This window comes from Electrophorus electricus, chromosome 22 (genome assembly GCF_041902795.1).
Source record: "Electrophorus electricus isolate QZ-2024a chromosome 22, ASM4190279v1, whole genome shotgun sequence".
NCBI classification, from domain to species: Eukaryota; Metazoa; Chordata; class Actinopteri; order Gymnotiformes; family Gymnotidae; genus Electrophorus; species Electrophorus electricus.
In genome coordinates, this window is record NC_137518.1 from 13,665,763 (window position 1) to 13,692,500 (window position 26,738).

General features: G+C 47.4%; 1 protein-coding gene across 2 annotated transcripts in view; it reads right to left on the reverse strand.

The window, feature by feature from the left end:
* cdh4 (cadherin 4, type 1, R-cadherin (retinal)) overlaps nt 1-26,738 on the reverse strand; it is a 172,688-nt gene that overhangs the window by 39,830 nt on the left and 106,120 nt on the right. For both annotated transcript variants that reach the window (XM_081705702.1, XM_027023334.3), the window contains exons 5-7: nt 20,899-21,093; nt 8,009-8,164; nt 4,239-4,383 (exon numbers count right to left, since the gene is read on the reverse strand). In XM_081705702.1, the coding sequence (XP_081561828.1) occupies nt 4,239-4,383; nt 8,009-8,164; nt 20,899-21,093 (496 nt within the window). The remainder of the gene's footprint in view (nt 1-4,238; nt 4,384-8,008; nt 8,165-20,898; nt 21,094-26,738) is intronic.

The following is a 26,738-nucleotide window of genomic DNA, read 5'->3' on the forward strand; positions in this document are numbered from 1 at the left end:
TGTGTGTGTGTGTGTGTGTGTGTGTGTGTGTGTGTGTGTGGAGGACTTTGTGGACTTTAACATGATTATCAATTTCAACGAGCTCGTCGTCTCGTCTCAGGTGTTAGGTCAGCCGTGACTGTGCCACACACCACACGGAGCGACAGACCTCGTCATACTTTCCCCACACGGGTGAAATGTCACTCTGTCACTCTCCGTTAATGCCATTCCCGACCACAACAAGAACAAAAGCGCAGCATTGCTTGCTGTCTAGAAGTTTTGTATCATTTTTGCAGATTGGTAAGATTGGCAAATTGGTCAGAGTGTGTATTTACCAGCTGGTATGAAAAGTCAGGTTTAGGCCTGAGCTGCAGTAACTGCTATGTCGGTAATCCCTCAAAATCTCGCCAGCTCATAATAAAGATCTCATAAAATTCTTGCGTGATTAATCCGTTGAGTACTATGGCATCTGTGACACTGTTTTGGCAGATCCCGACTGGAACTTTGAAAAAAATGACGGCATTTCCACAGGAAACATCGGCTCTGGTAAAACAAGATACCAGAAGACAGTGGCAGCATTTTACTGAAAACACGTCAGTGAGGGGATAATTGGAGCCGCAGGCTTTATTTCAAACTTCATTAATTTTCAGAACAGTAGCTGTCACCAAGACTAGGAGGAGGGAGAGGCCAAAGACAGAGCAAGAAAAAAGACAGAAAGTGGAAAAAAAAAAACAATTATGCCCTCAACCGATAGGGCACCATCAATATTTGAACAAGCACAGGCAGAACACGGGAAAATGAAAGGGTAGAGAACTGCCTGATTACTTGTCAAATTGTATAAGCCAAAATGAGGGAGAGAGAGAGAGAGAGAGAGAGAGAGAGAGAGAGGGCAGAGAGGGAGAAAGAGAGAAAGGGCAGAGGGAGAGAGAGAAAGAGAGAGAGAACTGAATTGCATGTCAAATGTTACATTCAATTTTCAATGAGTCACATTCTTTAACAGGATTATTCGCTCTTAGTGGGAAAAAGTGAGAAAGATGAACACACAGGAAACAGTTAACCTCCGAGCCTTCGAGACGACTCTTTAATTCCAAAACTAATTCAGAGCTGTAATTGCTTTTCGACTTAAATCAGTGGAGCTCAACATTCTTCCTTTCATTATGGACATGCAGGTTGGACAGCTGTCTCTCTCTCCTGCTCTCTTCCTCCCCCTATCTCCATCTCTCTCTCTCTCTCTCTCTCTCTCTCTCTCTCTCTCCCTCTCCATCTCTCTCTCTCTCTCTCTCTCTCTCTCCCTCCCCATCTCTCTCTCTCTCTCTCTCTCTCTCTCCCTCCCCATCTCTCTCTCTCTCTCGCTCTTTCGCTCTCTCTCTCTCATATGCATGGAGAACCATTAGGCTTGTGTTGTGAGCTGGTTAAACAAACAGTCTGGATGTGCAGGACACATCCTTTTAACACAGAAACCGGTTGCAAACACGTCCGATCGATTTAACACAGTATTGAGAAAACGAGTTAAGGGGCATCAAGCGCTCAGACAGGAAGAGAGTCCTGAAACCTTCGGAGTGACATGCCCCCCCCCCCCCCCCCCGTCAAACAGGCACCGCCGGATTCTGTACGAGCGACGCTGCGAGAACAGCTCGCCGCTCCAACCCCGCCCCTCCCGCGGTCTCTCTCTCGGCCCCGCCTCCGGTGGTCTTTACGACCCTTTCTCCCTCGTCTGGTATCTCCACGAGCAGCAGGGCGCGCGGCAAGTGCACGCTGCCGCGCAAGGCGCACACTCCTCATTTCCATTGCGGATGTACAGTTTCGTTTTGGGAAGATAAACTGTATCAGCTCTTCACAGTCGAATGGCTGAATTTGATGAGCTGCAAAAACCATTTAGCTGTTCCCCTCCCGCTGCCTGCCACGCCAACATTTCCGCCATTTAAGGCCTTCAGAGGGCTTTTCCTCCTAGCGGCGGGGAGGTGCTTTGAGGAGCGTGACGAGGCAAATTGCCTCCAGGGTGAAGGAGCCGCAGGGCGACGCTCACCCCGTGTCCGTTAGGCCGACGGGAACTTCTTAGCGTCTCTATCTCTCCGCTGCTCTTTTTCACCCTCTGTCACTTTCTCCCAGCCTTTTTTCTTTGTTTCTCTCACTCTCATCCATCTGCAGTCCTCCGTTTTCCTCTTCTCCGGAGAACTTAACAAAGCCCGCTGTCCGGTCGGGCCGAGGAAAAGCTTTCTCTCACGCAGCTAACAGCCACCCCCCCCAACCCAATGCCCCAACACTCCACTTGCAGAGGACAAATTGGGTGTGTGAGTGCACTCAGCTGGAATTTCTCAGGCTCTTCTCTTAGTGCAGGCAGTGCGCCTGGACTTTTAACTCCATGTATCGAGGGCCATTTAGAGGAGTGCACGTGACAGTCCACGTGAGAGTGCACGTGAGAGCCCCCATGTCTTCGCTCAGCAAAGCAAACAGGATACGGCACAACCAGTGGCTGCTCAATCTAGTAAGGTCTTGCGACTTTTGGCTTGATTTTCTTCTCCAAGTACATTACTATCATTATTATTATTATATGTATATAAATAAATATATAATAATGCATACAACGCACACTCTAGAGGATAAACACATTTTGAGTGCTACCGGTACGCACACACTCTGCCTCACTAAAACACGACTCGTTTAATGACTTTATGTAAAAGCCACGGGGACGTTTGTTAATTTATTTTTAATTATGCAAAAATATCTTTTTTTTAAATTATGCAAATCTATCTAATAAAAGTGTGTCATTGGTTTGTGTTTATTTGGTCTTATGTTTAACAGCTTGGCAATGCTGCTTTGTTCTACATATAAGTAAAAACAAATAAACAAGTAAAACAACAACAACAACCCCCCCCCCCCCCCCACCCAAATGAACCATATTTACAGAATCTATTTGGCTACAAAACAGGATGAAACCGCTGTAGCCTTCGGTGACCCAGTAGCCTGTAGCGGGTGGACAGCATCGCCCGGATCAAACAGGCAAAATAAAAGCAACTGAGTCACACTGCATTTGTGCCAAAGCCTGAATCACGAGCACGACCATGCAGAAGTGAAACTGGATTAGCTACCATAAGCATTCAGTGATTGGACCATCGCTTCTGCAGGGGTCCAGAACAGACGCGACTCAATTAGTCCGCCTGCATGAGCCTCACCACGGGGCCTCTGAAGAGAGGAACCCCACATGTGGCATTTAGAGCTGAATTCTGCTGATGGACTGAAGTGATAACTACAGATACATGTGTGGAGAATGATAAGGTCCCCCTCCCACACACACACACACACACACACAGTGTGCTGTAATCTGCATCGCTCCAGCAGGTGGGAATTTCACAAACAAAACCTTGGACAGGCTTTGATATGATTGTCCCTTGGGTGTAAGCCTCTTTGCTGAACGCTTAAAGCTCAGGTCATGACTGTCCAGCACAGCTAAAACTTTTATATCATACAACATTATTTTGGTGCGGTCATTTTTTTGATGGCTTCCCCTTTGGACAGCTGGAAACAGGAAGCCTGGACAAAGCCAGTCACAGTGGCTGAACACTAAGGCTAAATACCCGTTACTGTGGCTGAACACTGAGGCTAAATACCTGCCACTGTGTCTGAACACTGAGGCTTAACACCCATCACTGTGGTCAAACGCCTATCACTGTGGCTGAACACTGTGGCCAAACACCCGTCACTATGGCTCCATGTGTTCTGAGACTGAAGGAACAGCATGGATGGGTGGTAGGGTCCATTGTGGGGGGGCGAGAGAGAATGCCGTGCGCACGCACTGCTAGGCTAGCCCGCATGGTGCACACCCTCACCCTGCTGAAGAGAATAAACATCTCTTTCTTTCTCCCTCATCCTCCCTTTCTCTCTACCCTTCTCTAACCTCTTGTCTTTTTTCTCCCTCTCTGTCTTTCACTCTCCCTCCCTCTAGCTCTGTCTTTCTCTCTTTCTTTGTCTCCTTCTGTCACTATGGTCATGAATCCCATTTTCTCTACGGAGGGCCTGGAACTGTGAAGGCGGGGGGGTGTTGGGTTCCAGTGGGCCAGTTTCTCTGCTGATAAGGCAGAGGACGCACTTGGGTAGGACGCACCTGCCGACGAACCCTCAGCCTCATGACCGCAGACCACACGACAGGTGGAAAATACGACAGGAAAATACTAACACTTCATCACCACCATCATCCCGTTAAACAATCATTATCATTCTCATCTTCCTCCACCCTCCTCCTCCTCTTTCTTACGGCGTACCTGGTTTGGAACCCTCCGGGACTGAGCCGTTATACACCTGGTTCTTGAACTCTGGTCTGTTGTCATTCATGTCGATGACGTAAATGTACAGGTCAATAGGAGGCTCCATTTGATTCCCATTGATGTCCACTGCATGTGCTCTCAGCTGAAGGAGGTGCAAATATGGGTAATTAAACATTTATAACACTTGTTACACATTAATAAAGCATTGTGTAAATGACAATGTTAACGTGAACCTTCCAGGATGTCCCCCAGAAATGCCTGACTCAAATCACACACAGGAACTCACTAAAACTATAATCCTTGCTGCAAATATTGAATCCGCCTGACAGTACTGTGTTTGTGTTAGACGCCAATTCATGTGTTCGCCTGCAGTGTGAAGAACTGAGGCGCTATTTTGGCTACGTGAAGGTCAGCTTATGCTACAACAGCGAGCCCCTCCTTTAAACCACTCACAACACTCAGAAAAAAGGATTCTTTTTTATTTTATTTTCTGAGTAAGTTTGACTTCATTCATGATAAATACGTTATTTTCATTGTAATTAACATCTTATATACTTTAATATTGTAAATATTATCTAAAATGTTAACTTGTTATCTTAATGTTGCTTTATTAATACAGTAATAATGACAATACCAATAAAGCTGACTGAATTTCACTGAATTAAGGGTCAGAAATCGAATTACAGAACTGAAGTCCTAAGTGTGACAAGTCCCACAGCGACAAAATGGCTTATATGAGTTGCTTTTCTAAAGTCTTTTTAAATATTCCCAAAACCAACCTGACTGTGCTGTAAGAGAGCGTTTACAGTGGACAGCAGCGCACACATCACTCATGGTCTTCTTCAGATGAGTCACTACTGCTGTGTGTGTGTGTTAACAATGACAACCAAACAATTAAAGTGTGTGTGTGTGTGTGTGTGTGTGTGTGTGTGTGTGTGTGTGTGTGTGTGTGAGTTTGAGGCACTACATATTTTATCTGTAGACACCAGTGTGTAAACTGCAAAGAGTGAGAAACGGGGGAGATGTGTGGCATTATGCTATCATTAGTATGCAGGAAAGCAGGTCTGGAACACAGGGAGAAATGCAGACAGAGAGAGAGAGAGAGAGAGAGAGAGAGAGAGAGCAACACAAAGATAGGTAGGTAGATAGAGAGAGAGAGAGAGAGAGAGAGAGAGAGAGAGAGAGCAACACAAAGATAGGTAGGTAGATAGAGAGAGAGAGAGAGAGAGAGAGCAACACAAAGATAGGTAGGTAGATAGAGAGAGAGAGAGAGAGAGAGAGAGAGAGAGAGAGAGAGAGAGAGAGAGAGAGAGAGAGCAACACAAAGATAGGTAGGTAGGTAGATAGAGAGAGAGAGAGAGAGAGAGCGAGAGAGAGAGAGAGAGCGAGCAACACAAAGATAGGTAGGTAGATAGAGAGAGAGAGAGAGAGAGAGAGAGAGAGAGAGAGCGAGCAACACAAAGATAGGTAGGTAGATAGAGAGAGAGAGAGAGAATCCCATCTGATGTAGCTGTTGCCACCACTGCGTGAGAGCTGAGAGAGATTGGACATCAACTTCTTTGGAAATAAACACACACACAAACACGGACGCACGCACGCACACGCACATATGCACACGCACATGCACACAAAAAGACCACAGTCACCTGCAGTTGCTATCACTAGAATAACAAAATGTCTTCCAGGATAGAACTCGTGAGACCGAAAAAAAGAAACTGAGAAAGAGAAAGAAACATGGAGAAGAAAACAACTGAACGAGAGAAAAGAGAGTAGGAAAGAGAACAAGCAGAGAGAGAGAGAGAGAGAGAGAGAGAGAGAGAGAGAGAGAGAGAGAGAGAGAGAAACAGAGATGGAGCATTCTCTTGTGTTCACTTCTCTTACGCGTCACTGTCAGATCATTGGCAGGGCTTCCATGCTAAAACAACTCAGCTGTTGGAAACCCCCCCGCCGGCCCCGCCCTCTGACCCGGCTCCGCCCCCTAACCCCCACGCCTATCCACATCCCAGAACTGACACTTCAAAACAACGCTCAGTTTGTGAGAAGTGTGATTCTTTATACTGCTTTGCCAATTTGCTGCACTGATGCAGAGAACCGAGGCTCAATCATGAGCTCTTCAATGAAAACATTCAATTACTCAGGATGTATTGTGCTAAAGGCTACTAGCACCACACGACTGGCCCGAGTCCCACTCAGACACCACTGCACAGCTGCAGGTACCACCTGACACCAAGCACTTGTGTCATGGCTGAAGGCTGAACTCCTCGGAAATCACAGTGAGGAGCGTTGAGGTTTGCGGAAGCTGAGTGCCTGCTGAGAGGACCACCCGCTGATGCTGTCTGTCTACACAGAAGGTTCCTCAGCAACACACGATACTGTGTATGCGCACACACACACACACGCGCTCCCTCGCGCACACACACACGCATGCACATAAGCTATAATGTAGACTGAACATAATATGGACAGTTAAAAGCCCATTATCTATGGACTGGAAAAAGAGCGAGAGTGGAAAAAGAGAGAGAGAGTCAGAAGGATAGAGGGAGAGAGACAGGGAGAGAGGAAGGGAGAGGGGGAGAGAGAGAGAGAGAGAAGGAGGGAGAAGGAGTGAGATAAGGAGGTAGAAAGAATGAGAGGGAGAGGGGGAGAGAGAGAGAGAGAGAGAGAGAGAGAGAGAGAGAAAGAGAGAGAGTGAGCACGAAAGAGAGAAAGAGAGCGAGGTGCCAACACTGGAGTTAGACACAATCAGTCCGGAGCAGCAGCCAAAAGCCTTTTGCAGACTGGAAGCGTCAGTACTGATGAACTTGAATAATACCCACAGGCATCACCAGGGGTGTGTTTGAAGAGTCCGCGGTCGTAAGTTTAACGTGTGTGTTTGTGAGCGTGAGAAGGGAGAGAGTAACACAGAGATAGCAGGACAGACAGACAGAGAGACAGACAGCAAGCTCTCTGACAAAGAGACAAACAGAGAGACAGCCAGTGACAGACAGTGAACTGTCTCAAAGACATAAACAGACAGAGAGACAGACAGACAGACAGACAGACAGACAGACAGCCAGCAAGCAAGCTGTCTGACAGAGAGAGACAGACAGTAAGCTGTGCTAAGCAGGGTCACATGTTCTTTGTTTCTTCAGTCAAGTCAGGAGGGACTGAGGTGCGTACTCATTATCCCTGACAAGACAACATGAATAATCTTTCTCTCTCTGTATCCCTCGTTCTCTGTCTCCTTCCTTCTCACATTCTCAAGTCTCATGCGCACACTGTCACAATGCGTCCATCTAATTGACTAACAACGTAAAAACCCATTTCGCCGGAGCAGTTGTCTGACGCGCCGTCCTGCTTCGCGAGGAAACCATGGAGGCAAACACACACACCTCAGAATAGATCCCTCACCTGAGCCCAGAACAAGTTGGCCTTTTGTGCTGTGTACAGTGTTTGTTGCAACCCCCTTGGGGGAAGGAATGCACAGTATCACTACTTCCCAACATTCCAGAAAACACTTAACACTGAACCCAGTCAGTGGGAATGTTTACACACCAAGGAAACTTCTGGGATAGTGTTGCAAAAGCCACGCAAAGCTCTTCGGTAAACCTGGACTGTTACAGTGTACGCTGTGGTGTCTTGACAATGGCAGCAGGTATTCTGTGTTCTTATTGGTCTGTGTAAGGTGCATCTGTAGTTAGGTCAGAGCAAAAATCTGTCTGGCAGGGCCACATGACCTGGATCCAGAACACTGCTCCTAGTGGCTCTGCTTAGCTGACGCAGCTCACGTGATAGGAGGCGCGATCCTCCCGGTCCAGGGGTTTGGTGACAGACATTTTCCCAGTGATGGGGTCAATGATGTAGACGTCACTTGGCGGTTGGTCGGCGCCAGCTCCTGTTATGCTGTACCGGATCTCAATCTCCTTATCCTGGTCTGATCGGATCTGGGGGAGAAAAAAAACAACAACACACACTTTACTTTTCCTCTTAAATGGACTTTGACTGCGTTAATTTACTGTGGCTATTGGTCTAATGCAACATACACAAACCAGTCTGGTGTCAGCCACTTTAAAAAACGTTTCTGATGCTATTTCCGTAATCTGTGCCATCTCCAAAGGAACTCGCCTCTAATCACAAACGCTCATTTTAGCACAGTATTCACTCGGCAATACACAAGTCAGATTTCTTCCCCTAACACTTCGTTCGAAACAGCCCATAGTGAAAATGAACCTTTAAAATAATCAAATAAATCATTTGAAAGTGATATAGTGACCTGCACGCCAGAGGTATGTCACGTGAGCGGCATTTTGGTGCACGTTTCACTGAGCAAACCAATTTAACGTTTCCCGGCAAAATGAGCCATCCAGGGTTTTCATTTACAGAACAGCAACAGAAACACATCAGCGCCGACAGCAACAGAAGCTCCGGCTTCGTTCTCCTTGGGTTATTTTCCCACAACAGCAGGACACGGAGAATCTCAAGCCAATATCGACTGAACACCCGGTAAACTTTCACAGCACGTGACACACTACGACTACTGCCTGAACCACAAAACCACAACAAAAGAGGATTTTAAAAAATTGTTATTGGGGTGGAAGTGGATCTCTCACACACGTTTAAGTCATAAATGGCGAATGGGCATTTCAGCTGACAGCACAGCTGGCTTTGGGTTTGTCTTAGCACACGTCCAGTTATGACACGCCTTCACCGTGTTCATTAGAAACGTCAGAATACCGTCAAGAGCCAGTCAGCGTCTCCGGAAACGCCACGGAAGGCGTCTTAAAGAGAATTAAAAACTAACTGCTAACTTCTCCCACGGTCATTACTCCAGGAGCAACGGGCTGTTTCAAATGGCAGATTATTTTACTTAGTCGAGGTGTGTGTCTTTGTTTACTTTCTCTGGTCTGGTTTTCCAGACACGTTCAGGGTCACGGTTCTGACAAGGTTCTCGGCGGAGAGGTTTAAGGCAAAGAGACTGCCAAGCACCACGGGAGAACACAAACATCACGTGCAGACTCCTTCTGGGTTCGAGATGGGGGGGGAACAAACTCTTCTCCCTTCAACCTCTGGCACGGAACGAAGATTTCTGTCCCTCTGTAAAGCAGCAGGTTTTCTGTTCAGCAGGTTTTCTTCCGCTGTTTGAGTGCGACGCTCTGGATTTCACGGAGACCTCACACTCCTACACGCGACTCCACAAGGCTCCGACCGGACCCGCGTGCTCTGCAGACTCCCGAGCGACTTACAAAGGTGCGTTGTCAGGCATTCATAGCGCGTAACGCGGCCTTTGCCGGCGTACTGCGGTATTGCGTTTACCATGTTTCACATGGTTGTGCGTTATTATTTCCACATGCAACCTTTGTAACACTTTACCGACTCGGTCCGAGAAGCATCGGTGATGTGCTCACCTAAACCACAAATGTGCCTCAAAACCGTCCTCACCTAGAATAATAAAATACTCGGAAAAACGAACGCTTTACCAGACTTCTGACAGACACGCGAGAAGCAAGCATGCGTAAGGGTGAAGATGAAGGAGCCACTTTCTGCTTAATAATTCAGCAGCACCCAGAGTGTGCTTTCCCTCGGAGTCGGATGAATGGCACTAGCTGTGGGAGGCGTGCATGGCCAGTCATCATGCACACGACGCTTCCATCTAAATGGCCTCTGGGGATGGGCTCCGTGTCTCCGACGCATTAAAGACCACGATTTCCCTCTTTTTAAAATTCATCCCGCGGGCCACCCGGGAGGATAAGTCGCGTTAGCAGTGACCATTTAATGAACACTCTTTATACCGATAAAATTGAATAAACGCAGACGTGATCGCTCCGCCACAGGCGCCGAGCCATGCCCGGGGGGCGAGGGGCAGGTCGGAACTGCTGGACCTGAGTGCTAACGACAAATGCCCCGCTTCCTGCTCTCGTTAGCGCGGGATGGAGACCGAAGAGGAAAAATGGGGCTAGCGAGAGCTCGCGTTGGGAACGCGCACCGGGACGGCTTTCACGCGGATCAGATAAATGGTCGGTTTGTGGCGCAACGTTTGTGCAGGTCTTGGGGGAGACGGGCATTCAGAACAAGGACCCAGGCTGGCGTCCCTGCGGGAAAACGGTCCTTAACTGGCCTCAGCTCCAAGGAAATGTCCCAGCAGCACTAAGGCTGCGCGAGTGTAATCATCCTGGCAGAATAACAAAAGCAGGATCTGTGGGATAAGATGTCAAATTAATTTCACCCTGGCAAGCGAGCTCCTCCCAACATTACACGCCCAATAAACCCGCTGTCAAAAAACCCCACACCCCCACACCCCCCACTGTAAAGTACAAATAACAATTTAATGTGATTACTTCAGGTTTATGTGTTATTGTTTGATGTAGTAATTAATGCATAGCTTCCATTCTATATTGTGAAATTCTAATTAAAATGTTTTTTTTTTTCAACATGCCGTCACTGTGGTTGACCTTGGGTGGGGGATGGTGGACTGGGGTGGTCTACGAGAAGAACAAATGCAGAACTAACAGACCACGTTCTACCTTAGGCTGGGACGTACCAGGCGTGAGGTGTAGCTGTCCGCCATTGATGCAGCTCTGTGGCATCTCCTGGCCCACTAGGCGCTGCTTCCTGTCTCGATTATCTCCTGGTCTTGCGCAAGATGCTCAGTGAGTCCCAGGGTCTGACACCACCACCCACCTGTCCTCCACATTTACCAGGTCGCGTTATACTCCTGCAGGAGTCTCCATCACGGCCCGAGACTCTAGACGAGGGTGTCTGATCCGGCTCGTTTAGGCCGCGGCTACCGCTGTGTTCTCCAGAGGTGCGAGGGAAAACACTCCTCTGCACCATTCCCCTGACCTTACGCGTGCCGTAGCTTGCCGGTTAGCCGAATTCTATCTGCTAACTTCCCACGTGTGTAAGCGTAAAGTGGAGGAAGCTGACAGTCAGCTGAAGAGCTGAATTAGATCTTTCACAGCGGAGAAAACATCATCATGTGCGGTGTCCCCAGAAGGAGGACCGAACGCCACTTGGTTGGGCGCTATCTGTTAGTGTGTTTGATATCTCTGTGCATGAACAATCTGAATCACAAAACATCAGGGGTGGTTCTTGTACCCATTTAGCTATAAAACAGTCCATAGTAAACCAGTGATGTTTCATTTGGGTTTTAGATCTCTTGCAGACAGCAGGAGGCAGAGAGAGAAAAGTGAGTTCAGGCATTTTTCTCACTGGGATGCATTCTGTTTTGCTGGACTGTCAGTGGTGCCACTCTTAATCAAATTCAACCCATAAACCTCTGGCAGACTGTAATAAGCATCAGTGATTCTCTCTGTAGATCTAACACGTCTGGAACAAACGTGCCAGACAGCGTCTCGTCAGCAGGCACAACGACAAGCAATGAGCCGTGCACGGATATAATGACGGTCCAGGCCAGGGGACAGAGGGAATGTTCCGCTACAAATATCCACGGACGGCGTGAGGCAGTAGCCGCGAGTCAGGCAGAGCAGTAAAAAGTAACTGCTTGCAAATCAGCAACAAACAAGGTGCGTGGGAAATGATAAAGTAGCTTCAAAGCATCCAGCGCCGCTGTGATCGCGACGCTCATGCCTGCCTCGCGATTTCACTTTCAGCCTATTATCCGAGAGGCCTGAGACAGATAGCAACCATCATCACTCTTATCTTGTTTATTTGACAGGTTGTTTTTGGTAGCACACGATTCTAAGTTAAATCCTGAATCTGTATGAAGTTCCCATTAAAGCGGGCCAGCTCAAGCCGAGGTGGGGCAGGCAGCTGGCTCGATCCCTACTCACACTGTCTTTGGTCCTTTGTGTTTCAGATCCACAAAGTGCTGTCAGCATTGATAGTGTCTATGTCTTAGTGACTGGCAAATTCAAATATTAGAGAGCAAGAGGAAGAGGAAGAGAGAGAGAGAGAGAGAGAGAGAGAGAGAGAGAAAACAGTAGCACTGGAGGGAACAAATGAGTGAATATGATTGTATTAATGTGAAGAAGGTTCTTAAATTCCATTAGATTACAACAGCAGTATGTTCATTACATTTTGCCTTCGTTTGTTTTTCCTTGCTAGGCTTTTATGAAAAATTATGATGCGGCTCAATGAATAGAAAAACAAACAAACAAACAAACAACAACAACAAAAAAAGAGGAAAAAAACAACAACTATATATATATATATATATATATATATACTTCTGCAAGGAGAAAAAGATCCCAAATCTTCCCATCAGAAAAGCAAAGCGGATGTGGTGATTCTTGATGAGCCTGCACTGTGCTGAGCAGAGCTCAGGTTTAATACATCTCAAGTGAGGCTCAGTGACAGTGGCGGTCGCACGCGCTTATCCCCGATTCCACGGAGAACAGATGCCACGGAATCGCTCTCCGCTGCTGAGGCGACTCCATTATGGATCTCTGCCTGGATGGGAAATGAATGGAGTGCAGTGACAGAACTCTGAAATATGGATTTTCTTCTTTGCTACGCCGCCCAACACTCCCCTCCCCACCCCCACCCCCACCACCCCTCACTCCGTCTTGGATGGATCACTCCGAGACGACCGTCTCCGCTATAAATGAGGAGCCGATGGCACGTGAGGGAGAGGTTGGGGGAGGGCTGATGTCGGAGTTTAAACCCAGTCTATTTTCATCTCTTCTACACGCCTTACTGGGCCTCCGAAATTCCCAGCCCATCCCGCCTGTGACAGCTCGGCTCCGGAGCTGAGATTAATGACCCGGGATTCGATCTGATCTTCCCACTGTCAGCTCCGCCTTTACCAACTGTGCATTTACACGGGATACAGGGACCAAATCAGATTGGCTTCTCGTTTTTTTTTTTCTTCTCTTTCTTCACAGCAAAACCTCCTGTGTTGGATTAACATCTACGCGAACCCAGCTGGACACAAGCCCTGTATGTGCTAATCCAGCACCACGATTAATCCAGCACTGCCAGGGCGCGTTCCAGGCTTCCGATGAGCAGCCCATGACTGTTCACTGAAAACAGCGAGTGCAGATCCGAACGGAAAAGGATCAGAGACGTATCACGCAAAAAAGGAATCGGATCAAACTGCCTGCCTGCATGGATCACAAATGTCTGTTACATGTGCGGGACAGATTGGAAACGGCCACTATGTCCTGGAGGTATCGGACACCAAGCATGGCGGACGAGGCGTGTGCCGATATTCCCGAGCCAGGGATGACAGGGAAATACAGGCGCCTTTTGATGTGGCAAACATGGGCTGTTTAAACGTGCCGCAGACACGCGGCGGTGTGTGTGCGTGGCACCGGAGCAGCGAGGCTTTAATCCTCCGCCCAGCACCGCTCCATCGACGGGCCTCCAGCTGCACGGATCTTTTGCCAACGTGATCGATCTCCGTCTCGCCCCTTAAAGTTGTTTTGATCCATCGCGCGGGCTGAAAAGAAGGGAGTGTGTGCTGATTAAAAAAAAAAAAGAGAGAGAGAGAGAGAGAGAGAGAGAGAGAGAGAGGGAAAAGAACAAAAAAAGAAGTAGAAGACGAAAGGAAGAACAAAGACTCTTCCGAGAGGAAGGGGAGAGGGTGGGTGAGGATGAAGGGAGACAGAACGTCGGCACAGACGCACCGCAAATCGAATCAAAAACGCACGGATTCACCGCGGCGTCCTCGGAGGTAGACGACGCGGACGTGGAGAAGATGGAGTGAGCCGACAGCACGAACGCAGGAACAAAATGCCTGCAGCCCGCAGCCTGAGAACATCCCGGCACTCGTCTGCCACAGCTGGACCTGTTTACACTGTTTACAACGCATCACAGACGTACACGTCATCTCTACCTGCTATAACCCCAGGTCATATGTGGTAGGAAATTTGCACTTTAATTTTGCGAGTCCCTCGGAAAAAAAAATGAAAGTGCCCAGTAAATACAGGAAATTCATGTTTATCCAATAAATATAAAACAAAATGTAAATATAGATCTGTTGTATATTATACATATCTATAAATATAAATGATATGTATAATTGATCTTGTCTTTTACATTTTCACAGGTGGTTTCATAAACGCGCTCTCTCCGTCTGGGCCGACGGTTCAGTTTGTTTTCAAATGAATCTCAGGTCACCCGCTCACGAAGCCGTTAAGGGTCTGACTGTGCCGGAACGTGGATGACCGCAGCCCATGCAGCCTTGGCCAGAGCTTTGCTGGCATGCTCTCATGTGACCTCTGGACTAAGATGCGCGCGCGTGATATCGGTTGTGATCACTCCGTTATAATAACCAGTAAAACATGGCAGCAGCAACTTTGTGCTGACAGATGCCTGAGTGACGCAGTGGGCCGGCAACTGGTAATAGATCATGCAGCCATTCGGTTATTATTGAACAGAATGCTGCATAATTGATCGCCAGTCGATGCTGCATGCGCGCTGCGCGCGCATCACGGCATGCACGCTTGCTACCATCTCAAGCTCTCTCCCCATCGGTGGTACGAGGAATAGAGTGGTATTAAAATGAGATAATTAGAAAACGAATTAATATTAATGGAAGTTAAGAACTGAATCACAAACCCAATTATAGCGTTAGTAAAGCAATTAAAAGAGAGCGAGAGAGAGACAGAAGCCCGGCACTGGATGTGGTAGCTAGGTTTTTATGGCATTAATGCGTCTTCCCGCACACATTCACGGTGACTTTAATTTGCCGGCCTTTACAATAGCGCAAATGGAGCCTTTATGGGGTGTGTGGCGCAGCCGACTTCGGCCGTGTACGGCGTGCGTAAATGGGGGAAGGAAAGGCCAGAGCTCCTTCCGCCCTCCGATGAAGGCCGGACGACCCTGGATACAGCGCTGCCTGCAGTCTACTGACTGCTTTCAGTCCCGTACCACTGTGCGTGTGGGCAACGGAGCATTCCCCCGGGGACCTGCCGACAGGGGAAAAGCAATACGTGTAATTAGGGCAAAAAGCAGAAGATGTGTGCGGGAGGGAGGACCAGTTGGCGGGCGGGGGGGCGAGGGGCAGATTTGTGCTGTTTGGGCACTTTTTCTGCCCTATTAGCTGTGGTTAGTCCACACCCATCTCCGCTATCTTTGTAGTTTGTAGTACACTCACCCACACGTCCGCATGGTCTCTCTCTCTCTCTCTCTCTCACGCCCACACACCAGCTCAGAAACACACGGTGTGAAAAGGGGACAGAGCCGCCGAGCACGCAGTACCGTATTCAGACACCAGGGGGACGTGAGCAGGCACAGCGCTGCAAATAGAACTGGCACCAATTCTGCAGGACTTATCAAATACAGTCCCGAGGATATAAGCGGACTTATTAGGCAGGAGAGTTTACCAACATTTGTGCTGGAGTGTACGACGGTAGTGCAAATTTTAGTCAGTGCTGCCATTATTAGCAAACTTTTCTACAATTATAAGACACAAACTCAAGTCACCTTAGTAAAGTGGATAGTTCATTCGCGTACACAAACACTTGCCTACAGATAAGCTGCCAACATGTGGGTGTAATCAGAACAGAATTTGCTAATGGACTGCTTTCTGTAAGGTCACCAGCAAGTCTCCGTAAAACAAACTTTCTTCCACGCCAAGCAAAATCTTAGCCAAGTACGGTCAACATCTTCTTAACGATGTCATTTTGAAAGACCTGCAGCCTACTCCTCCCACAGACACACACACACACACACACACACACACACACACACACAAACATGGCAGCAGGAGCAGTGTTGCATTACCTCATTCCACTCGCACATTCAAAGAGAATGAACTTTTGCCCTTTTTAGACAAGTTCCATATTACTGTAATTACCGGGAGGCATGGGCTGCTCACCTGCTAGCCATGTGGACATTTAGGGCAGGTTGATGAATTATAATCACTTACAGTGTAAGTCCTTGTTTTCAAAATACAGTAAAAGCAGACGTGACCCCTGACCGCAGTCTTCTCCACGCGCTATTACGCTCCGGCAGCCGGACACCCACACTAGCACCAACACTTCAGGTTACATACGGCCTCAGTCAGAGAGCGAGCATGATCTGATTATGTCCGCCGTGTGAGATCCTGCTTGAGGTCTGGAATTGTAATCACATAGCACACAGCTTCCATGCTAACTGGATTTGGGGCCCCTGCGTGGGCGTTTAGCCCACAGATAGCCGCGCTTTCGGTGGAAACTCAAAGTGTTCTGGCCGGTGCTTTTGCAGTTAGGGTCAGGACTGCTCATACTCCAAATGCTCTTCTTTAATTCTCACTTTAATTATTAGCCTTTGAAAATAAAAAGGCAAGTGTGAATGCGTGCATGTGTGTGGGTGTGTGTGTGTGTGTGAGTGTGTGTGAGTGAGAGAGAGAGAGAGAGAGATTACATCCGACATGATGTCATGTTTATGCCTCTTTCCATCATTTTCCAATATCATTCCTTCTCAGTGCATATAATCCTTGCTTTGTTGCCAAGAGTAATATGGAGAAAAGGTGGAAAAGGTGTAGAGGAAATCTACCCACCTCCCTCTCTCTCTCTCTCCACCCGTCTCTCTCTCTCTCCATCTCCACCCATCTCTGTCTCCCCCTCTCTCCCTTCCTCTCCACCCATATTTCTCTCTCTCTCTCTCTCTCTCTCTCTCTCTCTCTCTCTCTCTCTCGCTCCAGAACAGTCTCCATCCTCTTCGTTTTTGGCGTTCCAGTTCGCTCCACCACCCCCCCATCGCCCCCGCGTTTCATCCTCCGCTCTGTTCATCCAGCTGTTTCTGCCAGCGTGCCGTGTTCCCTCGCTCCTCGCCCGGTTAATGGACTATCTGGGCTTGAGCGCCGATTGATTGGAAACAGGCAGTAAATTATGAATTCACCGCTTTCATTTGGGTGAAGCGGCGGTGGGGGCGCTTTTATTGGAATTCTATTTTGGATGTAATTGGGGATAAACAAAGTGCAAACAATGATAAATGCACGTGGCAGCGTTTATTAGATTAGACGACAGGGCTGCGCATTCTCTCCATCCGATTAGGGAGAAGAGTGTCTGAGCCAGCCTCAGACGGGGGTGTGGAGGACTCCACTGCACTGAGGAAAAGGAGTAATTACACTCCAAAGGTTAATTGCCCACTTGGACCACACAGAAGTTGACTGCACAAGCAAGAGGCAAAAAAACAAATAAATAAATAAAAATAAACAAACAAGGCGTCTGGAGCTGCACGCAGACGGCTGGTGAGGGCCAAAAGTCAGAACAGAAAAGGATCTGTGTGATGGAGCTGTCAGGAAAAGCAGCATCAAAACCACGTCCGTCCCCGAAGCTGAATGCCCTGGATGTACTATCTCTCTCTCGGGTTATTCCGACTTTTCCGGAGGTGCGGAACAGCTGATTGGCAGTTTAAATGCTTTTCCATCCAATCGGAGAGAAGGTGCCACTGCTTCTCCATGCTACAATGACTTCTGGGTAATAGTGGTTTCTCAGAGTCGAAAAGTATATTTAAGCAGTTTGAGTCTAGTGTATCTACCACATCTGCAGGGTATGGTCGATTACCACAGATAATAATAATTCCTTAACATTTTTCTGTTCTTGGAAAGGAATGAATAAACCCATGAACTCCAAACGGTCACATATGCCCCCTCCTTGCTGTCGCGGTTCCCATGGCGATGCTTTTCCACGCACTTTCTTTGTTTTCTTCCTGGTCTTGTTTCCTCATGCTTTGCTGTTTTGGTTTCGTTCTGTTCTGCCCCCTTGTATTGTTCCACACCTGTTATTGGTTTCACCCGCGTTATTATGTCATTAGCTTGTTATTTAAGCCCGCGATTGGACGCCTGGTTGTCAGTCTTTGTACGTTATCTCAGTCGTTGCCTACGTGGGTTCGTCTTCGGTTAGCCTGATCATGGTTTTTGTGTTTGTTGGGTTTTGTCTCATTTTTAGTTCCCATCCAGGTTGAGTTTTGATTAAGGTTCCTGCGCCTTTACAGCTTCTGCTTCTCGCCGTTAATAAATACTCTTCAATGACGCACTCATGTTTGACTCAGTCAGCTATGGCATCACAGAAACGCATTCATAAAGAAATCTGAAGGGCAGGTGTTGAGAAATAAATCATCAATTGCAAGTGTGTGTTAAGTCATGGAGTTTTTCTGTTCTTTTATATCCACATAAAAATGTCCATGTTCATCATCTATACATTACTGATATGGTTTAGACATAGATTAGACTGAAATACACTGGTATATTCCTTTAAGAAATGAAGTCTAGTTTTATTAGTTAATTCTTGTATTCAAGTAGCTTAGTTACAGCAAATTTCAAATTGGTTGTGTTATTAAAATGGCCAGAGTGAGGCCCAAACTACCTAGCCCGGCTTGAAATCACTACCTGACAACATCGTGTTGTTGTGTTTGGATGTATTTGATATTGTAGGTGAGTCTGTGGGGTGTTGGCACATTAATGCTATATAAACCCAGGCCGTGAAAACGAGGTCTTATAGGATCCATTACCCATAAAGCCCCACAGAGGGAGGACGGCTCTGGAACCAGACGTCCTAGATGGCAAAGGTGCGGCTGTGGTTATCAGACCATTCCTCCCAGTGACACTGAGCTCCAGACACACCAGCAAGCTTCATCACCGTGGATGGGTGGACAGAGCTTTAGAGGTTAATCTGGCGTCTTTGGGATTGAACATGTGCCCGTGTGTGTGTGTGTGTGTGTGGACTGAGATTGCTGTAATCCCTGTGTGTAATCTGAGCAGTACAAATGGGCAGGAAGGAATTGGTGGGGATGAGGTTGTCCCAGGAAAGGCTCAGCATGAGAGGCTAAAGGACAGATAAGACAGAATGGAGCTTTCACACACTCGGATAACACACTCCAGCAGGTTGGAGTTTGTGTGTGAGTGTGTGTGTGTGTGTGAGAGTGTGTGTGTGTGTGTGTGAGTGTGTGTGAGTGAGTGTGTGTGTGTGTGTGTGTGTGTGCGCGTGTCTGAATGTGTATGTGTGAGTGTGTGTGTGTGTGTGAGAGTGTGTGTGTGTGTGTGTGTGAGTGAGTGTGTGTGAGTGAGTGTGTGTGTGTGTGTGCGTGTCTGAATGTGTATGTGTGAGTGTGTGTGTGTGTGTGAGTGTGTGTGTGAGTGTGTGTGCGTGAGTGTGTGTGTGAGTGTATGTGCGTGTGTGTGTGAATGTGTGTGTGTGAGTGTGTGTGCGTGTGTGTGTGTGTGTGTGAGTGTGTATGTGTGTGTGAGTGTGTGTGTGTGCGTGAGTGTGTGAATGTGTGTGTGTGAGTGTGTGTGTGCGTGTGTGTGAGTGTGTGTGTGTGAGAGTGTGTATGTGTGTGTGTGTGAGTGTGTGTGTGTGTGTGTGTGTGAGTGTGTGTGAGTGTGTGTGCGTGAGTGTGTGTATGCGTGTGTGTGTGTGTGAGTGTGTGTGAGTGTGTGTGTGTGTGTGTTATTTGTAGGTTTGTTAGCGCTCTCTATTGATGTTATATTTTTTTACTATTAAAATAAACCTGACCACTGCTAAAAGTAAACCGAGAAGAAGATACTTTGAGAACAAGGGGAAAAGAGAGAAAAAAGGGAAAAAGAGAGAGAGAGAGAGAGAGAGAGAGAGAGAGAGAGAGAGAACAATCAATAATTAAAGAAAGAAAGAAAAATAGAACATCCACCAGAACACACCCAGAACATATTTAGAATCCATTCATCAGACCACATTGAACCATTCAATATCTAAAGTAGTTCTTCTCCTTTGTTTTCTCATTCTAGAGGAAACCAAGATGAATCTGTTTGTCTGTGAGGCAGATAAGACCCAAGGCCCCATCACAGATCACTCTGGGGACATCTCTCCACGCACTCCCCGGAGCTCTGTCTGTCTGTCTGTCTGTCTGTCTGGATGGATGGATGGATGGATGGATGGAGGCTTTTCAGGATCTTTATCCATGACGCTGTGCATTTCAACCTCTCCCGGTACCCTGCTACTTCAGGAGACCCGGGGCCCGGAGGGTCAGCTGCTCAGACACACGTTGGGGTCTCTAGGAGACTTGAGAACCAGGACTCTGGCCTATCATAACCCAAAGGCTGAGAGTGTAAAGTTAGTTATGAGAGCTACTGCTCTTGCGCGTAACCTGGCAGATGTTTTTCATTCATTCTGAGGAAGTAAAAGAGATGTTTTGCAGCTCCCTTTAGAATGATGTTTTAAAATATTTCCCTGTTTTCTCTCAGTTATAGTAGTTTCCAGTTCCACCCACTAAGCTTTGTGTAGAATTAGAATACACATCCCCTATGACTGTTTTCAGTAAGAGATTAATAATTGAACGCTGGCTGTTAAAATCTTCCCTAAGCAATTGAGCTCGAGATGTTAACGTCGTGAGTTCACTGTGAATATCACAGCTGGAGCCACATAAAACATAAAAGGTTTTGACGTGATAGTTGGGCAAAAATTTAATATATTCAAATTTCCCATTACCCCAAAAGTAGTTGCTTAGCCAAAAGCTGCTTGGTGTCCAAACTGTGCTTCTGTTGTGTTAACAACTTTTGAGTAATCTCCAATAGTCTTGCTATGTGGTCACTGATGCTGGACATGAATATGTATAGAAGTACAAGCTAAATTCTGGCATGAACACGGGTGCTTCTGTCTGGTTACTCCTTCAGGTAGGCAGCGTGTTGGTCACTTATAGATAACAGTATGTTACACGTGTCAGTAACCACAATGAATCTTCACTTCATACCAATATTAGTCTTTAGGGGAAAACTAAAGAGGCAAAACTTTAGACCCTAAACGTTATCACTTACCCTCACAAGCATTTGTGGGAAGGGTCCTCTGGAATTTTCAGGCACATTGATTGGTGGAATGACCCAGTCTCTCTTCTGTCGGCGCAGTCCATTGGTGGAAGAGCCTCTCTGGTGTCGCCGCGGGAATGCGATAAGTCTGGGATTTGGGTAGTGATTGTGGTGGGATCTTGGGTAGAAACTGGCTTCTCGGGCGATCTGTGGAAACAGAAAAGCTCAGAATAAAAGTCCTTTCTGGGAATCAACATGATAAAATGCAGCTGTTTGAAACAGTGTATGTTTGTGCAGACCCTGAAGGTCCCTAACAACGGGGGAGGACTAACAGGGTTCATCCGTTGCTGTTGTTGTGTAAGACACCAGGTCGCATGCTCACGGTGACATGCCTTTAATATTCTCCTCGATGCACAGTGAGGCGCAGACACTGGTGGCAGGTCAGGTGACTCATGGAGAGAGAGCTCCGTCCTGACTGGGGCGACTCAGGAAGAAGCTTTACACTGGGACACGACTCTGACGAAATTGGGTGGAAAATCAAGATGACCGTGACTCAAAGAGAGAAAACACGTCGCTACCGCACCTCCAGCCGAAACAAAAACAGAGAAACAAACGAACGTTGTTCCTCCCACGACCGTCACTTGGCCCCTCTTTCGCTGGCACACGCCTTCGTCAAGGTTGGGGCAACAGAACCAGTTACGCCTGGCACGAGAACACCTGCGACTGAGCGGCTGCTTATTAAGCCAGCATGGGGTGTGCACTCAGAGGACCAATCAGTGTGACAAATCACAGCCATACACGACCCAACAGTGACGCACGCTCTGACATTTTCCCTGAGCGAAGGGCCCTGTGCCAGCCTGACAAAATACAGCCAGCCACGACTCCGGGCTAACTCGCCCGAGGTGGACGGAGGTTAAGGCGAGGGAGGAGACGACCCATCAGGAGGTCCGATGCCTCCGCGCTTTGTCTTAGAGGCCGTACGTCTTGACGCGCGGGCAGGCACCGCGGCGACTGTGTCCTGTCCGCGTCTTCGTCTGTTTGACCGTGTTTGGGCTGGCATCTTTTGTTGGAATCCTACACTGTTCCTTCCCATGACATACGCCACCATCTGTGAATTCCTAACGCCCGTACCTTACTTTACACTCCTGCGTTCACTCTATTTTTGCTCTCTATCTATCAATTAATTTTAAATCTAAAGGTTGAAAGGGCTTCACAGGAATCCAGATGAGGAGAAGAAATAAATTTTCTAGATAACCAAGCATTAATATTTGCTCATATTTCATTCTCGTACCCCAGATCAACTTTTGAACAGAGGGCGGAAAGCAAAAGGACGTGTGGAATTAGGAGCACTTCTGTTATATACTGTAGTTTATATGTGGGTGAGCAGGGATGCAGCACCAGATTATGGGTCCCAGACTCAGTAGTCCTCCCTTCCAAGAAAACAAATGTTTCCTTTCTTTATGAAGTAGGTAAGTATTTACGGGTCTCAGGTGATCACAGCTAGCTAGCTAGTTAATAGACCCCTCTACAAGCATAAATAGAAGAACTGATATTAGCCAGTACTGCACACCAATATCTAGCTCACGTGGTATTTTATTTAAATAACTTTGCTGCCATATTTGCGGTGGCTGAGATCACCCGTTGCACTAAAAATGAAAAATCGTGCCACAAATACACAAAGCCCAGTCATCGAAATGACGACGTGCGCCGCATTTCAGAAATGTGGTGCACATTCAGAAAGCACGCGCAACTTCAGGAACTCTGCAACACCGGTCACGACACAGCAGAAGTGTTGTCTCTGGATGACACAGAGAGAAGACGGAGACCGTCGCAACCCAAGCGGTGACAACCGAGCTAGAATAAAGGACAGAGTTCGGAACGTATCAAGTGCAACGTATTATGGAACATTAAGCCTCATATCATTCATTTCTATAATAACAGAGAGTATTAAAATTAGAAACCAAAATCAATTTATTAATGAAACAGACCTTTTCCACAGGCCAGATGTGTCCAAGCAATACACCGCCAAGGGACCACAGCACTCCATTTTTGTGAGTTTACGTACAGACATTCTCTCCCTCCCTCTCCCTCCATCTCTCCATCTCTCCCTCTCTGTCTCTCTCTGTTCCCATCCTTGGCCGGCAGCTCGAGTACCTCCAGTCCGGTCAGCCTATCAATTCCACATAAACAGGGTTTGTCAGCAGGTCTCTCGATGTGAGCCAAACCTGAGAGAGCAGCAGGGCTTCTCCCCTCCCCCACTCCCTGTTGTTTTAATTTTCCATGGTGTGCTTGGTTTGACTGCAGGGGACTGGGACAGGCTCAGGGAATGGTAGGGCGGATGACTGCCGCAGAGGGAGAGAATGGAGGGGACGCGAAGGGTGGAGGAGGAGGAGGAGGAGGAGGAGGAAGAGGAGGGGGCAAGTGTGAAGCGCCGATAAAAATCTCTTCCGCTCCACCTCGGCTCATCAACAACATTTGCTGGTATCTTCTGCTGAGAGAGAGAGAGAGAGAGAGAGAGAGAGAGAGCAAGAGAGAGAGAGCTTTTCAAGGGTGGCAGGTAGAATAATGTGTGAGGTGTGAAAGAGAAAGAGAGAGAGGCAGAATGAATGAGCGAGCAGCAGAGGAGACAGTTGGAGATCAAGTTGAGTCTGGAAGCTGAGATATTACCCCTGACATCATGCATGCGGGTGTAAGGCTAGGTTTGCTCCTTGACTAAGATTGGTTCTGTGAGAAAACAGTTAGCCAATACTTTTCTCTCTTAGGAAGCATTGTTCTTTAAACCCACACACACACACACACACACACACACACACACACACACACACACAAAGTTTTGTTTTTTTTAATGTGTTAAATGTGTGTGCAATAAAAGTGCTTTGAGATCAGTTCTTCAGTTTTTTGTGACTAAAAGCACTACACCCAGGATAGGAATCTGATCTTAGATCAGACTTCTATTCCTCCCACAATCAGACCCCGGGGAATGAGCTTGAAACTGTGTGTTGTACAGGTACATCAAAGAGAAGCTTATGGGTGCAATAAAATGTAAAAAGTGAATTTAAAACAAACAAACAAACAAACAAACAAACAAACAAACAAACAAACAAATAAATAAAGGAAAAGGTGACCGTCTCCGAAACTCTGATCCTGGGGTGACAAGACAGGACCTTCTGTCCTGCACTGTAGTGTTCTAGTCCTCTGAAAACCTTTTCCCACCAGCAAGAATTCAAGCACTTTAATGACACCTCCTCGTTGGGCATTACACTGTATTTCCTGTTTAAAGGTACGGTATGTGTTTCCTATTAATAGGCACAGTATGCGTTTCCTGTTGCAAGGTGCGGTATGCCTTTGTTTTGCTGTTGCTAAGCCCTGTCCTGTCTGCTCTGTGAGAAGTAATCACGTATTGTATGGCACGTCGTGGAACTGCAGTAGCTGGGGTTACTGTACGGGTGTGAAGCGGAGCATCGCTGGGCTCGGGTGTGACCTTCGTGAGACCTCAGCGTGCGCTCTCCAGCAGGGGCCCAGCGTTCCGCTGTGTGTGTGCGCTACTGCAGAGCGCTGGCACAGGGTGCTCCGGCACTGGTAAAATGCTTATCTCTCTACACCCAGATCTGTTCATTAACACAGAGCATTCATCCACTCACCCCCCCCCCCCTTCATCGCTCTCTTTCCCTCTATTTTCCTCTTAGCAGCAGATAGCAACATTTCCACTGACATGCCGGGACAACTCTGATAATAGGGCGCACTCGTCCAATCAGCTTCTGCTCTGGCTCTGAATGGCATTCCTACGAGCGACTGACCACCAGGCTCTGAGCGGGCCAACACATCATAACGGAACCACTGGAATACTGGAATACGCAGACTCATAGCAACACGGTTAATGAAAAGACGTATTCTGATGGCAGGCCAACAAATAATTCAATGATTACAAAGGAGGGTGTGGAAAAGTAAAGCAGAACAGTCCTGCTATGCTGTGGGACACTGCAGTGTGTGTGTGTGTGTGTGTGTGTGAGAGTGTGTGTGTGTGTGTGCACCTGGGTACCTCTGTGTGGGTATATACGCACACACACACGCGCACACACGCGCACACACACACACACACACACACACACACACACACACACACACACACACACACACGCATACACACGCATGCACATTCAGGAGTCAGTGAGTGTGAAATGGCTGTCTGGATAGCCCTCAGCTCCCCCAGCTCCAGAAGAACCAGCCCAGCCAGCTGGCTCCTGTGCTTTCCCTGCCGAGGAGAGGCCCGCCTGGGCATTAGTCAGCCCGCAGCCCTGCTGCAGACATCTGGAGGTTATTGTTCCACCGGGCAGAATTATTCCACATGCAACACTATGAGGAGACTCTCTGTTACACAGCACCAGAGTATGCCCTTACCCTGCTTGACTGAAATCATCCCAGACCTCAAATGGGAACATCCCAGTAAAGCTTAGACATTTTTATTCTTTTTAAAGAACTACTCCACACAAAAAATTCCAACACTGCCAGCAATGAATTCATGTTTTAACGAGTGGTTCAGTGTTTTTATATATTTCAGTTTTCACATTTGTGACAAGCAAGCCTTTACTAGACACTGTTATTTAAAGATAGCTAATAACTGACCCCTATTTATGTTTTTATCTTACACATTCTAGCCAGTTAGCATGATGCTAGTTGCAGCCATGTTAGTCCCATTACACCGAGCGTGTTAGCGAGAGACATTCTGCATGATGGACAGATGAACCCTGAACAATTCCAGCCCAGAGGGCTCAATGCTAACAGGCAGCAGACGCGACGCAGAACTTTTCAGTCTTCGTTCTCTCTCTGTTCTACCGCTAAGCCTCAGTCTGTCGTCAAAATAGCCATCGTATTCCTGCGATGCCTCACCTGCTAGAACTAATTAAGACTTCAATCAGTTCTAAAACACTAATTTTGAAAAACAAACAAACAAACATAAGCTGGCTTTTCGAAAGCTATAATATTTCTGGGCTCTGGAACCAGGCTTTAGTATTCTGAGATTCTACCCTAGAGTGAGCATTAGCACGAAACAGTACTGCTGTAGCTAGCTGTACTTATTAGCCTGCCAATACAATTACTAGTCAACTGTAAGTTGGAATCCACCTTTGTCCTCTTTCAAGAGTGTCATAGTTTTGAAGAATGGAGAGGGAATTAGCTAAATAAAAAAATATATACCTGTGTGTATAGTTTACTTTTACTTCCTGGGAATGACATTGTCCACTATCTAGTGCAGTTGCCCTTCATCATCATACTACACAGTAGAACAGAGGTACAGAATACCACACCATCGGGCTAGGATACTGCCAGGCAGCTCAAACCCAGACAAGAGCACCTGTGGGTTACGGGCCTCGCTCAGGGGCCCAACAGCGGCAACTCAGCAACCTCCCAACCACAAGCTAAGCACCTCAACCACTGAGCTCCCACTGGCCGCTTACACCTGTCATGCTGAATGATGATTAGGTCCTAACTTTACTTTGGATCAGCATGACGGCGTGACTTCAGACCGACCCGAAAAACAACAACAACAAAAAACAAAAAAAGACAAAAGAAACAAAGAAAGAAATCCAAGTGTCTAACTAACCTGAGCACGCAGAAAAAATAAACAACCCTCCAAAGAAAGCAAAGCCTCATGACACTAGCACAAAGCAGCAGGCCCGAAGCACAGATCAAGCTCAAACAAAGACTGGCCAACCCTTGTTTACTCAGCCAACAAACTTGATACCAGCTTCTTTCCAAAATGGAGATGTTCTAACACAACTAGTGGGAAGCTGAATGGCTTCTCCCACGTGAACCATCCGGCATCCTGGAGTGGAGTGCTTCTAAACTTTCTGCCC